At 45.0% G+C, this 18,189-nt stretch overlaps 1 protein-coding gene across 1 annotated transcript; it reads left to right on the top strand.

Annotated features, from left to right (window-relative positions):
* Nucleotides 1–10,846: 10,846 nt before the first annotated feature.
* LOC125544943 (conserved oligomeric Golgi complex subunit 1) lies at nucleotides 10,847–17,967 on the top strand. Its single transcript, XM_048708739.1, has 6 exons — nucleotides 10,847–13,169; nucleotides 13,732–13,926; nucleotides 15,305–15,594; nucleotides 15,680–15,865; nucleotides 16,603–16,783; nucleotides 17,218–17,967. Exons 1-6 carry the CDS (start codon nucleotides 10,956–10,958, stop codon nucleotides 17,356–17,358), a joined length of 3,207 nt encoding a protein of 1,068 aa, XP_048564696.1. The 5' UTR covers nucleotides 10,847–10,955; the 3' UTR covers nucleotides 17,359–17,967.
* Nucleotides 17,968–18,189: the final 222 nt, after the last annotated feature.

The raw sequence follows: 18,189 nt of genomic DNA, 5'->3' as shown, positions 1-18,189 counted from the left end.
AGGATCTGTTCCTGTTCATGCTCAGGTACACAACATCTAATAACACTATCTACACCTTCTTTATAAAGATGTGGGTCATCCCAAAAGTAATGTCTCAAATCATAGAAGAACTTTTTCTTTTGCTGGTATGTGAAACTAGGTGGTACAAATTTAGCAACAATATAATTGGCATAATCAGCATACCATGGAGCAGTTCGAGAAGCATTTATGACATTTAATTGTTCATCAGGAAAGCTATCATCAATAGGTAGTGGGTCATCAAGAACATTCTCTAACCTAGACTAGTTGTCTGCAACAGGGTTCTCAGCTCCCTTTATATCAATAATATGTAAATCAAATTCTTGTAGCAGAAGAACCCATCTAATAAGTCTAGGTTTAGCATCTTTCTTTTCCATAAGGTATTTAATAGTAGCATGATCAGTGTGAATAGTTACTTTTGAATCAACAATATAAGGTCTGAACTTATCACAAGCAAATACAACTGCTAAAAATTCTTTTTCAGTGGTAGCATAATTTCTCTGGGCATTGTCTAGAGTTTTACTAGCATATTGAATAACATTTAATTTCTTATCAACTCTTTGCCCTAGAACAACACCTACAGCATAATCACTAGCATCACACATAATTTCAAAGGGTAAATTCCAATCAGGTGGTTGAACAATAGGTGCAGAAATCAATGCTTTCTTAAGTATTTCAAATGCTTCTATGCAATCATCATCAAAGACCAAAGGAATATCTTTTTGTAATAGATTAGTCAGAGGCCGATAAATTTTTGAGAAGTCCTTAATGAACCTCCTATAAAAACCGGTGTGACCGAGGAAGCTTCTTATACCTTTAATGTCCTTGGGACATGGCATCTTTTCAATAGCATCAACTTTAGCTTTATCAACTTCAATACCTCTTTCAGAAATTCTATGCCCAAGACAATACCTTCATTAACCATAAAGTGCCATTTCTCTCAATTCAGAACAAGATTAGTTTCTTCACATCTCTGCAAAACTCGATCAAGGTTGCTCAAGCAATCATCAAAAGAGGATCCATAAATAGAGAAATCATCCATGAATACCTCACATATCTTTTCACAAAAGTCAGAAAATATAGCCATCATGCATCTTTGAAAGGTAACAGGTGCATTACATAAACCAAAAGGCATGCGTCTATAAGCAAAAGTACCGAAAGGGCAAGTAAAAGTGGTCTTTGATTGATCATCAGCTGACACAGGTATTTGGGAGAAGCCAGAGTAACCATCTAGAAAGCAAAAATGTGTGTGTTTGGATAATCTTTCTAGCATTTGATCAATAAAAGGCAAGGGGTAATGATCTTTTTAGTAGCCTTATTTAATTTGCGGAAATCAATTACCATCCTATAACCTGTAATAATTCTTTGCAGAATCAATTCATCTTTATCATTAGGAACAACAGTGATACCTCCCTTCTTAGGGACACAATGGGCAGGACTTACCCACTGACTATCAGCAACGAGATAAATTATACATGCCTCAAGGAGCTTTAATATTTCCTTTCTTACCACTTCTTTCATCTTAGGATTCAGCCGTCGTTGATGATCAATAACTGGTTTGGCGTCTTCCTCCAAATTTATTTTGTGATGACATAGAGTGGGACTAATGCCCTTGAGATCATCAAGAGTATATCCAATAGCAGCACGGTGCTTCTTTAGAGTTTTCAATAATTTCTCTTCATCCTTCTCTGAAAGGTTAGCACTAATAATAACAGGATATATTTTCTTTTCATCAAGATAAGCATATTTAAGAGTATTAGGTAATGGTTTAAGCTCAAACACGAGATCACCCTTGGGTGGAGGAGGATCCCCTAGGATTTCAACAGGCAAGTTGTGTTTCAGAATAGTTTCCTATTTAAGAATACTTCATCTATTTCCCTTCTTTCATTCATAAACATATCATTTTCATGGTCCAGCAAGTATTGTTCTAATGGATCAGTAGGAGGCACGGCAATAGAAGCAAGACCAATAATTTCATCTTTACTAGAAAATTCTTTATCATGGGGTTGTCTACGAAATTTAGAAAAATTAAACTCATGAGACATATCCCCTAAACCAACAGAAACAATATCCTTATTGCAGTCTATCTTAGCATTGACAGTATTCAAGAAGGGTCTACCAAGTATAATGGGACAAAAGCTATCTTGAGGGGAACCAAGAACAAGAAAATCAGCAGGATATTTAGCCTTCCCACACAAGACTTCAACGTCTCTAACAATCCCAATTGGTGAAATAGTATATCTATTAGCAAGCTTAATAGTAACATCAATACCTTCTATTTCAGCTGGTGCAATATCATGCATAATTTCATGATATAAGGAAATATGTATTGCACTAGCACTAGCACCCATATCACATAAGCCATAATAACAATGATCTCCTATTTTAACAGAAATAACAAGCATGCCTACAACATGTCTATGTTTATCTTTAGCACCAGGTTTAGAAATTCTAGAAGTCTCATCGCAGAAGTAAATAACATGCCCATCAATATTATCGACCAAGAGATCTTTAACCATAGCAACATTAGGTTCAACTTTAACTTGCTCAGGGGGTTTAGGTGTCTTAATTAATATTACTTTTGTTGACCACAGTTGAAGCTTTAGCATGATTCTTTATTCTAACAGGGAAATGTGGTTTCTCAACATAAGCAGTAGGAACAATATGATCATTATAAGTGATAGTCTTTTCTTCAACTTTAATAGGTGCAACTACTTTTACTTCAATGGGAGGATTATATTTAAACCACTTCTCCTTAGGGAGATCAACATGAGTAGCAAAGGATTCACAGAAAGAAGCTACCATCTCAGAGTCAAGTCCATATTTAGTGCTAAATTTACGGAAAACATCGGTATCCATAAAAGATTTAACACAATCAAACTTAGGTGTTATACCTGACTCCTTACCTTCGTCGAGATCCCAATCTTCAGAGTTGTGTTTAATTCTCTCCAATAAATTACATTTGTATTCAATAATCTTCATCATAAAGGAACCAGTACAAGAAGTATCGAGCATGGAGCGATTGTTGTCAGAAAGCCGAGCATAAATTTTTTGAATAATCATCTCTCTTGAGAGATCATGATTGGGGCATGAATATAACATTGACTTAAGCCTCCCCCAAGCTTGAGAGATGCTTTCTCCTTCGCGAGGCCAATATATATATATATATATATATATATATATATATATATATAATTATGACCCCTCTTCCTGAATCTTCCCGGAGGGAAGTTTCCCCGTCAGAACGGCTCCGCTGGAGCCCTAGATTGGTTCCGCCTCGTGGCGGCGGAGTCTCGTCCCGAAAGCTTGCTTCTTATTTTTTTCTCAACGAAAGACTCCATATAGTAGAAGATGGGCGTCGGAGGGCCACCAAGGGGCCCACGAGGCAGGGGGCGCACCCAGGGGGCAGGGCGCGCCCCCCACCCTCGTGGCCAGGGCGTGGCCCCCCTCTGGAACTTCTTGCACTCAGTATTTTTTATATATTCTAGAAATAGCTTCCGTGAAGTTTCAGGACTTTTGGAGCTGTGCAGAATAGGTCTCTAATATTTGCTCCTTTTCCAGCCCTGAATCCCAGTTGCCGGCATTTTCCCTCTTTATGTAAACCTTGTAAAATAAGAGAGAATAGGCATAAGTATTGTGACATAATGTGTAATAACAACCCATAATGCAATAAATATCGATATAAAAGCATGATGCAAAATGGACGTATCAGCAAGCAAAAGGAAAACAAGTACGAAAAGGAAACCCATGAATCACAAACAGTTATTACAAACATTGAGGATCTCACAAAATTAAACCATGGTCTTAAGCCTTCGCGAGGCGGGGGCAGTCTGTTGTAGGATGATAGAAGGAAGATTCAGGAAGAGGGGTCACCGTCGTCATCGCCTACCTCGCTAGGCTCAGCATTCCCGCTACACGAGAACTTCCCAAGCAGCACGCTCACGTGGTCCTCGACAACTTCCGCTAGGCCGTCGCGAGACTCCGTTGGGACAGGGATTATCACCTCGCTGAAGTTGAAGCCGGGATCGCGCAGGAGGAGGAGGTGGCTGAAGACGCGCGTCGCCGCCACGGAGAAGAGGTCGCGACATTCCTCCTCCAGGATGTCGACCACATTCAGGGTCGCGCCCTCAAGCTCTCCCATGAGCTTGGAGGAAAGCTCGACATAACCGGCGTCGGGGGCTGCGAGCGGGGCTTCAAACCAAGCTTATGGAGCATAGCCTCCAAATAGTGCCACTCTACTCGGTCATAAGCCTTCATCATGTCCAGTTTGATCGCACATGAGTAATTTTCCCCTTTTTCCCTTCTTCTCATAGAGTGAATACTTTCAAAGGCAACAAGCATCTATGATCAGGCGTTCAGGGACAAAAGCACTCTGTTCCTGCCCTACTATCAACTCCATCCATGGTTTTAAACAATTTTTAATTACCTTGACAACAATTTTATAAGGCAATGGGCAGAGAGATATGGGGCGGTATTGGCCGGTGGACTGGGGGTGTCGTACCTTTGGAATAAGTGTAATGGAAGTGTCCTTGAAGCCCAATGGTAGCTCCCCTCCATTGAGGAAATCTAATACAACAAACACAAGATCCTTCTCAATAAGAGACCAGTGCCGCTGAAAGAAGCCAACAGTAAAACCGTCCACAGCTGGAGATTTAGACCGAGCCATATGGAATAACGCCGTCCTAACTTCTGCTGCCACAAAAGGTTTTTAAAAATCCACATTCATCTTTGAAGAGATCCAAAATGGAACAAACTGAAGTAACCCGTCCATGTTGTTGAAACCCTGTGAGGTATAGAGCTTTTGAAAAAAGTCCTGAACCTCGACCTGATCCTTTTTGGGGTTCAGAGAAACTGAACCATCTGCCCTCCTCAAACCCTTTATATGGTTCATTCTTTTACGTTGCGCTGCTTGGGCTTGGAAGTAAGTGGTATTACGGTGGCCGGATGGCAAGGTGCATTTCGCGTCAATTTTGGATCAATCCAATAAACGAGTTGATCTTGAGTTCCTCACGAGCTTGAGCTTTTCTTGCAGAGGTCTACAGATTATGGGCCAAGTGCCGCCCAAAATCCATGGAGTCTACGGAACATCTCCCTGGTTCACCTACCCTCTCGTTTAGGGTTTCTGGCTCTGGCGGTGAGCCCATCGCCGCCTCAAGTTCTCATCGCGTTTACCTACCACCGGCTGATCCCCATGCCTTGATCATCTCCTGATCGGAAGGGGGGAGTTCGGTTCGGTTTCCTGGCGCTTTTTCCCAAACGAAGGAAGAACCCTAGATGGCGGACCGAGCAGAGTCGTCGTCGTCGAGCGGGACAGGGAAGAACCTCGAGGAACTGCTGCAGCACCTGGATCTCGAGGATGACGAACTTGATGATGTGGTCGTAGGGAAGGAGGAGGTAAAGAAGTTTGAAGCAGATGTCAAGTGGCTGGCGATCGGGAAAGTGAACACTACTCGCATCTTCAATTCATCAACGATCTTTGAGTGCATGAAATCCATCTGGTCGTTGGTGCACGTGCCGAAGTACAGAGAGGCGGGAGAAAATCTGTTTATCTTCCAGATGTTCTGTCTGGGGGATTGGAAGAAGGTAGTGCACGGAGGGCCATGGCTTTTTAGGGGGATGGGGATGCTGATCGAGGATTACAATGGGAACAAGGAACCAACATCTTTTGATTTTGATGGATTATACGTGTGGGCTCAGATCCATAACATACCAGAACTCTACCACAAAGCGGAGGTTGTTGATCAACTCGCCCGCCGCATTGGAAGGGTGAAAGAAGTCCAGCTTGCTCCTCGTTTGTATTATGAGGGAGATTATGTTAGGGTTCGAGCTAGGGTACTTGTCAGCAAACCTCTCACACAGGTTACGCCACTGAATGTTGTAGGAGAGGGAAGACTCCGCCTCCCGGTGAAGTATGAGAAGATCCCCTATTTCTGCAAGGTTTGTGGCTTCATGGGTCACAACCACGAGGAGTGCGGTGATGGTGTTTGGGAGGAGAAGGATAAGCAGTGGGGCAGCTGGATGTTGGCACAAAGAAGGGAGGTTGCGCCAGAGTAGCAAGGTGGATGGGCCCCTCGAGGGGGTCGCTCAGGTGGCAGAGGAAGAGGTAGGGCAGGTCGTGGCAATTCTACCCGCCAGCGCTCTCCACCACGCAAGCGTTCGTCTCAGGACGCGGGTTTTGACTCGACTGCGGAAGAGGATGATGTTACTAGCCCTATGAAGACAGTGGCTGAGAGGCAGGAGATGCCCGTCGCTGAAACTGCTAGGAGAAACCTGAATCCTGTCTTGTCGGACAACTCGGCTACTACGGAGGGTTTGATGAGGAGCAAGGCAACAGATATTGCTGACACCACATTGGCCGTCCCACCACCACCTCCGGCTTATGTCTCACCAAGGGATGCCAAGAAAGCAAAGAAGTCGGGGTCACCATTGAAGCAAGGAACTGATAAGATGGCGTTGTTGGCGGGCTCCTCCTCGGAGCACTGCCAAGCCCAATGAAAATCCTAAGCTGGAACTGTCGTGAGATAGGTGATCCTGCGACAGTTCGAGAGCTCCGCGATTTTGTGGAGCTTAGTTCACCTTCTATTCTTTGCTTAGTTGAAACTCAGTTACAAAAAAGTCGTGTTGAAGGTCTTCGTTTCTCTTTAGGTTTTGATTTCAGTTTTGCTGTTGGCGGTAGTGATCGTAGTGGTGGTATTTGTATCTTCTGGAAAAAATCGGTGAATATTGAAATAAAGAACTATTCGGAGTATCATGTGGATGCATGGGTGCTCGAAACAGGAAGGGAACAATGGCGCCTTTCTTGTTTTTACGGGGAAGCAACAAGATCTCTCCGGTACAAAACTTGGAACACGATGACAAGATTGAGAGGGGAGAGCACTCTTCCATGGATGTGTATTGGGAATTTCAATGAGATCCTACGGCCCGAGGAACAATTTGGGCCTAATGAGCGTGATAGTGCGCAAATTGATGCATTCAGAGAGGCTGTGGATATATGTGGTATTGCTGATTTGGGCTACCGAGGTTTGGACTGGACCTGGGAGAAAAAAGTGTCAGGAGGTCATTTCTGCAGAGTTCGGCTGAACAGAGCCTTGGGCAAGGCCGAATGGTCTGCCCTCTTTCTATTTGCTTTGGTGGAACATCTAACGGCGGCTAAATCTGACCACTGCCCTATCCTATTGGAGACGGATCTTGTGGACACGAGTGTGAGAGCAAAGCAGAAGCAGTTTCGATATGAATGCATGTGGGAGCGCGATCCGAGATTTAGTGATGTGGTAGCTGAGGCGTGGAACTCTAATGGCAAGGCCCAATCTGTAGCGGCACTGTCCGAGAAACTTTCCTTTGTAGCTGGTAGGCTGCGCAAGTGGGGCCGAACCACTTTCGGTGCTGTCAGAACAGAGCTGCGGTCACTTCGTATGAAGCTTGCAGAATTGCGAGCGCTGTCAGATCGCACAGGACCGTCGCCGGAAGAAGAGCGGGTTGAAGCCCGCATGGCTGAGTTGTGCTTGCGCGGGGAAATCATGTGGCATCAATGGGCCCGTGTTCAGTGGCTGGCGGAGGGAGACAACAACACCAAATTTTTTCGTCGGAAAGCTAGCGCTCGGAAGGCCCGCAACTGTATCAGCGAATTGCAACGAGTGGATGGTACTGTCTGTACGGATGAGCAAGAGATGGCAAACATTGCAACGAGCTTCTATGGTAATCTTTATGCCTCTGAAAATACTATTGGGATTGAGGAAGTGCTTTCCCATATACCAGCCAGGGTGGATGGTGCCATGAATGACATGCTCAACGCTCGATATACCAACACCGAAGTGAAAGTGGCTTTATTCCAGATGTTCCCTACCAAGGCTCCAGGGCCCGACGGCTTTCCTGCACACTTCTTTCAGAGGCATTGGGAGTTGTGCGGTGATGAGGTAATTGATATGGTGCTACGTGTTCTAAAGGGAGAGGATTCCCCGGAGGAGATAAATCAAACGTTCATTGTTTTAATCCCCAAAATTGCAAGTCCAAAAAACTTAGGACAGTTTAGACCGATAAGTCTCTTCAATGTGATCTTCAAGATTGCATCTAAGGTTCTGGCTAATCGGCTCAAGCTCATTCTCCCCGAAATCATCTCTGAGGAACAATCAGCATTCGTACCAGGACGACTTATCACGGATAACTTCATCTCTGCTTATGAATGTCTCCACTACATGAAAACGCGGAAGGTAAAGGGTAACAGATTTTGTGCTTTGAAGCTTGATATGATGAAAGCATATGACAGAATTGAGTGGAACTATCTTGAAAGGGTGATGCTAAAACTAGGCATAAGTGCAAGTTTCATAGAGATGATTATGAGGTGTGTTACCTCAGTTTCTTTCTCTGTTGTTTTTAATGGTGCAAAGCAAGAAGAATTCAGCCCATCACGAGGACTCAGGCAAGGTGACCCAATATCTCCATATGTGTTTCTGCTGGCCGCCGAGGGTCTCTCGTGTTTGCTCAAGTCGGCTGCTCCGAATGAGAGTATAGGGGGTATCAAGGTTGCAGAGGGCGCTCCGGAGGTAAATCATTTATTATTCGCTGATGATAGCCTCTTATTTTTTGATGCCACACCTGAGATGGCGATGAGGGTGGACTCTTTGTTGCAACGTTACTGTGAAGCTTCTGGCCAGCGCATCAACAAGGCCAAGTCATCAATCTTTTTCAGCAAGGGCTGTGCGGATTCTCTGAAGCAACAGATGATGCAAATCTTACAGGTTCAGAATGAAAAATTGTCAGATAAATACCTTGGCCTTCCAGCTGATGTTGGGAGAGCTAAGGAAGGGGCTTTCAAATATCTAAAGGACCGTATATGGAAGCAGGTGCAAGGTTGGATGGAGAAGGCCTTATCTGTTGGTGGTAAGGAAGCGCTAATCAAATCAGTTGCTCATGCGATTCCTACCTATTCCATGGCCTGTTTCAAACTGCCTCGGGGTCTTTGTCAGCATATAAATGGTTTGTTGAGGAAATTTTGGTGGGGGTCTAAGAAAGGAGAGAGGAAGACTGCCTGGGTGTCATGGGAAGTTATGTCACAGCCAAAGAACATGGGCGACATGGGCTTTCGAGACATTGAGCTCTTCAACTTGGCACTACTTGCCCGGCAAGCCTGGTGGCTTCTGACCCAGCCGGACTCTCTCAGCGCCCGCATTCTACGAGCGGTGTACTATCCATCTTCTTCAATCCTTGACGCAGAAGTGGGGAGGAATCCATCACAAGTTTTGCGGTCTATCATTGAGGGGCGGGATGCACTAAAGCTCGGCCTTCTGAAACGCATCGGATCAGGGGATAGTACCAACATTTGGCATGATAACTGGGTCCCCCGCGACTTCAAACTCCGGCCAGCTAGCCCAAAATCCCAGAATCCTCCTCAACAGGTATCTGAGCTTATAAACCCAGTCACCCACACCTGGAACCGTGCAGTGCTTGATGAACATATGTACCCGATGGACGTGGAGGCAATCCTCAACATTCCCCTTAGCAGCAAGGTTCAGGCTGACTTCTGGTCGTGGCACTACGAGAGGGGAGGGATCTTCACTGTGAGTTCAGCGTACAATTTGCTGGTAGCGACAAAACAACAACGTACAGATTGGCTGGAGCATAATGACGGTCACTCCAACGTCACAGCTGATAGTCGCTCATGGGCCAGACTTTGGGGCGCAGTGGTTCCCTCAAAAGTACGTGTCTTTTGCGTGGAGACTTGCCAAAACCTCTATACCCACGGGGGCTTTTCGACAACACAGAAGCATGGCCGACTCCGCTGAATGCTCTATTGTCGCGCGGCGGTGGATACGTGGCGTCACGCTCTTTTTGACTGCCATATGGCTAAGTGTGTTTGGGCTCTCGCTAATGAAGAAATCACCGAAACAATCATTTCTAACCGGACGGACGATGCTAAGCTATGGATGTTTTGGCTAGTGGATACCCTTCCCACGGCGGACCTGGCGCGGGTGCTTGTCACGATGTGGGCAATCTGGTGGGCGAGACGCCGAGCTATCCATGACGAGCAGTACCCATGTTTTCATTACCAAATTCATGGCGGAGCTTGATCAAATCCCAAAGAGGGGGGCGCGCACGAAGGACCTGCATGCGCAATCGAAGGACTTGCATGCAATATCTAGGGGCATGCATGCAATGCCCAGGGACACGCATGTAACTACGGGTGCAGGACAGCCGATGCGGTCTGCATGGCTACCGCCAGAACTGCACGATACCAAGATCAATGCTGACGGAGGCTTCTCCAAGATTGGCGACAAGGGCGCTTCCGCGGTATTGTGTCGAAACAGAAACGGGAACTACCTTGGGGCTTCAGCGATCATAGTCGAAGGCCTCTTGGACCCGGTGATACTCGAAGCACAAGCGTGTAGCGAGGCGCTAGCGCTCGCTACAGACTTACAAGTCCAGTCCATATGTGTGGCCACAGATTGCCTAGAAGTGGTGACAAGGATCAAGGATGACTTCGCATACAAGTTTTTCCCAATTCTGCAAGATATCAAGTATCAGAGAAGAGCTTTCAGGGCAGTAGAGTTTATCCATGAAAGTAGAAAACATAATGGAGAGGCTCATGCTTTAGCTAAGGCTGCCGCATCCCTCCCTTCCGGACGCCATGTGTGGCTTTCATCTATGCCCGATATTATCTGTATTCCAATGACTGTTCATGCTTAATAAAGGATACAGATTATGCTAAAAAAAAACCCAGTTGTTACCTGTTTCTCAAAAAAAAAAACTCAGTTGTTACCTCGCTTACATGACGGTCCCACGGCCCTAACGCGCGGCATGGGTCCACCTGCACCCTCCCAAAGCCCACTGCTAACTGAAACGAACGTGCATCTTCTGGTAAGCAATCTCCCTCCCAGCCCCGCCCCCGGAATCCCGATCCCCTCCTGGATCTCGCCGCGCGCCCGAAGCCAAGCGCGGCCACGATGCCCGCCGCGGCCGCCTCCGGCGGCGGCGTGGCCGACGCCGAGGAGCTTTTCCGCACCAAGCGCGTCGCCGAGATCCGCGAGGTGGAGGCCGCCACCCGCCGCGAGATCTCCGCCAAGGAGGAGGAGCTCCGGCAGCTCGTCGGTCGCAGCTACCGCGACCTCCTCGACTCCGCCGACTCCATCCTGCTCATCAAGCAGTCCTCGGACGCCATTTCGGAGAACCTCTCCCGCGTCTCCGACTCCCTCTCGTCGCTCTCCCCGCCCGCCGAGGCCCCCAGCGCCAGCGCCAGCGCCGCCTCGTCCTCCTCTTCCGGGGGCCGCGCGCGGCTCTACGCCGCGGCGGCCCGCGCCAAGTACCTCGTCGACACGCCCGAGCACATCTGGGGCCGGCTCGACGAGGGGTTGCTCCTGGAGGCCGCGGGGCGGTACATGCGGGCGCAGGTCGTGCACCGCCTGCTCTCCCGCGACGCCGCCGCGGCAGCGCGGTTCCCGCTGCTCGCGCACCAGGCGCAGCTAGTGGAGGCGTTCCGGCCCCAGATCGCGCAGCGCGCCCGCGAACGCCTGGCCGACCGCCGCCTCCCTGTCTCGGCCCACGCCGACGCACTCGCGGCTGCAGCCGCGATCGACGCGCCGTCGCTCACCCCGTCCCAGGCGCTCCTCCTCCTCCTCTCCTCTCGCCGCGCCTGGATCTCCCAAGCTCTGACCGTACTAGCCTCAGATCCGTCCTCCTACACCTCCGTGCTCTGCGATGTTGCTGGGATCGTTCGGGTCACTCTAGGCCACGTCGGGCAGCTATTTGTGCCTGCGCTCACTGACTTGCCGATGTTCTACAAGACAGTGCTCGAGTCGCCGCCCCCTGCACAGCTGTTTGGTGGCATTCCAGACCCCGACGAGGAGGCACGGTTGTGGAGAGAACACTGGGATCAGCTTGAGGCTACGATGGTGCTACTTGAGCCGGATACCGTGGCACGAACCTGTACAGATTGGCTTAAGGGATGTTGTGATGAGATGTTTGGTGTGATTGCTGGGTCGCAAAGGCTAGTTGATGCCATCGGGAGTGGGGAGGGACTTGGCTCGGCGCAAAGGCTCATTCGTGAGAAACTAGATGACAGAGCAGGACTGGAAGGGAGTTTGGAGCAGTGGCTGAAGAGTGTGTTTGGATCAGAGATTGAATCCCCATGGGATCAAATCCGTGGGTTAATCCTGAAAGAAGGGAAGGATATTTTTGAGGACTGGATGGAGGAAGCATTTGTGCAACGGATGAAGGACATTGTGCATTCAGAGTTTGATAGCTTGGTTGGTAGTGTTAATGTGATGGAATCGATTCAGGCTATTGGTGCGAATGCTGGTCCTAAGGATGCTGCTGATTTCCTGGTGCATGTGCAAAAAGCTTCGACTGGGGGCAGCGTATGGTTCTCAGAATCTAAGATCAAGAAAGGTGGAATTTTGGCACATTTGAAACCAATTGCTGACGAGAACGACTTCCACAGCTGCCTAGCCTCGTATTTCGGGCCGGAAGTTAGTCGCATCAAGAATGCAATTGACGGCAAATGCAAGAGTATTCTTGAGGACCTTTTAAGCTTTGTTGAGTCACACAATTCAGTTCAGAGATTGAAGGAGTTGGTGCCATACATCCAGGAGAAATGCTATAAGACCATCTTGGGAGTACTGAACAAATTAGAAGCCGAACTTGGAAACCTTTCTGATGCATTGGGAACGAAAAAGGGGGATGACAACGTGCCTGCTGCATCTGTTATTGTGGAGCGGTCTCTCTTCATTGGCCGCCTCTTGTTTGCATTGAGATATCATTCAAGTCATGTACCCCTGATACTAAGCTCCCCAAGGCAGTGGGTAAAGGATTCTGGTGGTGCAGCATTTGCCAGGTTATCATCGCCCACGCCAAGACATTCAAGAGCATCTTTTGAGTCGTCATCACCTTTTACCCCCAGAAGACAATTTGACAGCCCTAGGAGTCCTGGAAGGCAATTTTCTGAAAGCCCCAGAAGACAATCTATTGCTGCTGCTGCTGCTTCCTTGTTTGGTGCTGATGATAGCTCCAATCCCAGACTTGATGAACTCAATAAGACCCTAAAGGCACTGTGCATTACGGCTCACATTTTGTGGATAACATGGGTGTCTGCCGAATTATCAGACCTTCTTTCATATGCTCTAAATAGAGATGATTCATTATCCTCATCAACTCCTTTAAGGGTACACCCTCAGTGTCGCTCATTTTTTATTTGTTGTTTGAATCATTTGATCATTCTTAGTATATATCACACTGCCGTATCTACTAACTAGTCACGTCATTTCATGCTATTCATATTTTTATTAGGGGAAACTTTAGCGAGGTATGAAGATATATATATCTAGAGCAACATTAGTGACACATAACAATAACAATTGTAAACCTACTGGACATGACTGAGGCAGGGCATTCTCTCTGATTAAGTGATATATTGCAGAATTTATCGAACAAGAGGAATTTGCCTGTCGGTAGAACCACACTTTTAGAGTAGTATCTCATAGGATGTTTGATAGGTTGATACGTAAAGGCACACCTTTTCTAGACGCTAAATAATTGTTTTGGCCATAGTTGTACTTTGGAGTGGGTTTGTATATATTCAGGGGTTACATCCTTTTTAAAGATTTGAGCATCACTCTGTTGCTCCATCTATTTTATTGTAAAAAGGGGACATCTTATCTTGTTTATGTATTCACATAGATATGTAGTGCTGGTCGTTTTAATTACACTGTATGGTTTCCTTGTCAGGGATGGGAAGTTACAGTCATCAAACAAGAGGAACCTACCGATGGTCCCTTGGAGATGCAAATAGCTCTTCCATCAATGCCTTCACTGTACATTATATCCTTTCTTTACCAAGCATGTCTGGAGATTCATAAAATTGGAGGGCACATCCTGGACAGAATTATATTGCATAAATTTGCCTGGGATTTACTACAGAAGGTATGTTATATGGTAACAATTTGTCAAGATGCATAACACTTCATTATTGTTCTGATACTTCATTATTTCAAGCCAAGAACCAAAGATTTTTCAAGCCAAGAACCAAAGATTTTTCAAGCCAAGAACCACAGAATTATTTGCGGCATTTGTACCTAAGCTGTTTTACCATGCATCTGCATAAAAAACAGTTACTTATTGTGTTTGTTAGCGCTTATTGTTGAATTCTGTAACTACCTTCCCTAGTTGTGTTCTTGGCCCAGAAGCTAAGCATGACAAAACTATTGTTTAACTAACCAATGTTGCATTTTCTGTTTGCTGGTTTTCACTTTATAGCTGAATAATAGCATGCTTCTTTATTGCGTGACAGTATTACTAAAGACTTGGCTCTATGAGATAATGTATATGTATTTTGGCAATATAATTCAAGGATACTTGATACTATTATTAATTCTGAACCCCTCAGATTTCAATCAACTTGAGCACAATAAGCTGATCAAAAGTAAATAGTTAATTATCAACAAATACATTAGCGTATCTTACTTGAGATATTGGGGTGTTATGTTCTTCAGTAATGAGGGATGTCTAAGAACTAGATTGCACCATTCTTCTTTGTCAATTTTCCATCATGTTTTGTGTCTGCCTCCTCAAAAGTCTTATAACAAGAGGGAAATAGTTTTGAGGAAGTAATGCGACCAATGCATAACACACAGGTCAGTCATTTAGTGTAATGTTCCAGGGTAGCATTTGTTCAACAATGTACTGATATAAAGCCTCCTTCTGCAAAACCCCTGCAATAACAACGCTTTGGTGCAATGATATAACTCTAAAGTTCATTACCTACTCAACAGCATTAATGAAAATAGGCAGTACTAATAGCTATAGCTATAGCCTATAGGCATATATCTTGGAGTTCACATAAATGTTTGTCACACCATAATGACATTCATAGGGATATATACTATGTCAAATTTGGATAATAACTTGATTAAAGTTCATAGTTTCAGCTGATTCCCTTGTGATCAAGCTGTGATTTGGTTGGTCACTATGTCTCCACTCTAGACGCTTGTGTATCTGGATGACCCTCAGCACTAAACAAATACAATGTTGATTATTTGATATCGTGACTTGTGAACTTATTTTGCCTGCATACATCATCCGACTCACGTCAATATTTCAACGATAAGGACTGGTGACCAAGTCGAAACCTGATTGTTTATCCAAATATTTGTGTCAATTATCACCTTTTCCATCTCTAGCTGTGTTGTTGAAGTTTGAATACGAAAAGTGTGCTATAGGACTTAAAGCCAATGTAATCATTGGGCCCTTTTATTTCGAGAAATGTAATCATTGGACCTAACATCTGGTTAAACTCATGTAGGTTATCAGTATCTACGAAAACTTTTTGGCATCTATCGAATCAAGTAACTCGCAGGTTTCAGAAAAAGGAGTTCTGCAAATACTGCTAGATCTTCGTTTCATTGGTGATATCCTATCCGGAGGCAAAAACTCTTCGGCCAATCCTTCTGAAACAAAGATAAAACAGGACAATGCTAAGACTACCTTCAGGAGAAAACAATCACAATTCCAGGCAGATTCAGCTACCATAGAGCCTATAAACAAGCTGATCAATAAATTCTCGCAGAGATTGGATCCAATAGATTGGGCTACGTAAGTAATTTTTCTGTTTGAAATTGCTGTACATGTATATGATCGATGTACTAAAAAAATGAAACATGTCTCTCCCTTGTAACAGGTATGAATCTTACTTATGGGAGAATGAGAAGCAATCTTACAAGCGCTGCGTTGTTCTTTTTGGTTTCTTGGTTCAACTGAATCACATGTATACTGGTGCGGCACAAAAGTTACCAACAAAAACAAATACAGATTCAAATATTATGAGGTGCTCCCAGGTTCCAAGATTCAAGTACCTACCAATCAGGTAAACAATTGTTCTGTCTAACCTGTAAACGTACAATTGTTAGTTCCATGGTCCAGTTTTTAGAGAGAGCATGGTGCATCTTTTATAATATCTTAGTTTGTTAATTTCCGACACATCATTGTGTTATCCTTCAAATTTTTTATGAGATGATATTATTAATAGTAGTGATAATTAATATAAACAATAGAAGTTGAATGCCTACATCCTGGGGTGCGTACTGTCATACTGCATACAGTTGAGTTGTTGTGAATGGTGTCACATGGGGTTTTCCGTATTGTGCACCAACGAGTACAAACCGCTCTTTGGTGCCAATTTGCATAAACTAGTTTGCTAAAATGTCAATAACAGACATCTGTATGGCATATACTTGTCTGACGTACCAATGTTGCAGTCATTAGTCATAACATCTGGATGAAATTAATTATATACCTTGTGGTCACATGACAGGTTTTAAGTCATTGTTTTCTTATTAATTAAGTGGATACTATCCTCTAGCTTATTACGCAGGGTCAGCTATAAAATTGACAAAACACTCATGGTCAATTGTCAAAGATATGTTTTCAGTCTGGCTTCTGCCTGTCGGATGGCCTAATGGATAGTTGTTACTATATTTTTCTGATTGTTATTTTGGGCCTCTGGTGGGTGTTTCTTATTTTTCGTTGTGTGATTTGGCTGTAATGAACAAATATGCTAGTTTTTAGACTAACTGCTTCCCTATTCACCTTTTCCGCTTGCAGTGCCCCAGCTCTAGCATCAAGAACACCCAAGTCATCACTACAGTCGCCATCTGATGATTCAACATCTAGGAACCCTTGGAAATCATCATATTCAAATGGGGAAAGATCTACCATATCAGAATATGATAATAATGCAAGTCTTGGAAGTGCAGCTCCATTGCTCAAGTCCTTTGTTACGCAGGTAAAGTAACCAGCCATATGTTTTTTCACCCTTTTTTGTTGGCTCTTAAATTTAAAAGTTGTAGTGAAACTAGCCAATGGTGATAATGCATGGTGTAGGTTCTCATAAATGTAGCCCTATATGTCAAAGTTAATTCAGTTAAGCACGTAAAGAGAATTATGGACATCATATGGATTCATGTATTGAGTGTCACTAGCACATACTATTTGTATCAAGTCAACCTTGTCTTTTCTATATGGTTGAATTTCGTTAGGTCCAGTTTGGTAGGCAGAACTGGAAGGATGCTGTGTTCAGTTTGTATACTGGTTATTAAATTAAAATGTTTTGTTCTCCCTTCATCAAGGCTGTCGACTAGGTTTTAGATATGGAATTTCTGTCTAATTGAAAAGCAGCAATGCCCAGCTAAACATATCCATACAATGTTTTTATATCAGGTTGGGAGCAAATTTGGGGAGAACACATCTAGATGGGGTTCCATGCTCTCTGATGGCCAGGTAGGGCTGAGCGACATTCTTCCTGGACCAGCAGCTGGGTTCTTCTCATCTTTCACATCTGGGGCCCGATATGATTCATAGTCAAAGTAGTGTGAATGAAGGCCTCGAGTCCGTACGTCCTCTTATACATCAACAAATGAAAATGCACATAACAAGATAATGGCATCACCACCGCTGATGGGTGAGATCTGTCATTGGGAATCTGTTGCTTACAGAATGATGACACATAGTTGGCCTGTCGATGGTCAGCACATCCATGCATGCCTCTTACATTTTATTTGATCGGTGGGCATTCGGGGAGAAGCTCAAGCAGATCTGACGACGCGGCCTGCTTCCAGCCTGTAGAGATGGAGGAGGCGCTGATACTAGGGGGAATCAGATGCTTTTTCTACGTGTTTTCTGCGTGCAATTTGAAGGCGTATCGGAGAGAGCAAGTGCAGCTTTGTACTGATACCAGCTCACCATTTTTGGTGCGTCTCGATCAACTTGTGTACATTTAAGGCCTCATGAATTCATGAAGAGAATTTTGGAGTCCATTCTTTTCTCCTGTTTTTGGTCTCGGCGGTTTGGGAGGATGTTATTATATTCGAACAGTTGTGAGGCTGCTGTTGTGGTGTTTCCAAATTGATGTGTAGTAAGTAGTTGTGTACACTGCAAATAGCAATAAAGCATGTATTCTATCTTTCAAAAGGGTCGCCAGTTTTATTTCACTGTACCTTTGGACTAAATTTTATTGCCTAAGCAACGCTGACCCTCGAACCATTTGCATACGTGCGGACCGTTCTCCCATCGTCCGCTGCAGAGTGGTCACTTTTTTTCTCGCAAATTGAAAGCAAAGCTGGGGGGTGCTTTGTGCGAGTTTGAACAGCAGCCATGTAGGAGGGTGTGCAGCCATGTAGGAGTCCTACACCC

The sequence above is a fragment of the Triticum urartu genome, chromosome 3 (assembly GCF_003073215.2).
Source record: "Triticum urartu cultivar G1812 chromosome 3, Tu2.1, whole genome shotgun sequence".
Taxonomy (NCBI): domain Eukaryota; kingdom Viridiplantae; phylum Streptophyta; class Magnoliopsida; order Poales; family Poaceae; genus Triticum; species Triticum urartu.
This window is presented reverse-complemented; position numbering and strand designations above follow the sequence as displayed.

Coding starts and splice junctions, on each gene's coding strand:
- LOC125544943 (XM_048708739.1), top strand. CDS start 10,956: ATGCCCGCCGCGGCCGCCTCCGGCGGCGGCGTGGCCGACGCCGAGGAG. Junction 13,170..13,731: donor CCTCATCAACTCCTTTAAGG/GTACACCCTCAG, acceptor TTTCCTTGTCAG/GGATGGGAAGTTACAGTCAT. Junction 15,595..15,679: donor GATCCAATAGATTGGGCTAC/GTAAGTAATTTT, acceptor CCCTTGTAACAG/GTATGAATCTTACTTATGGG.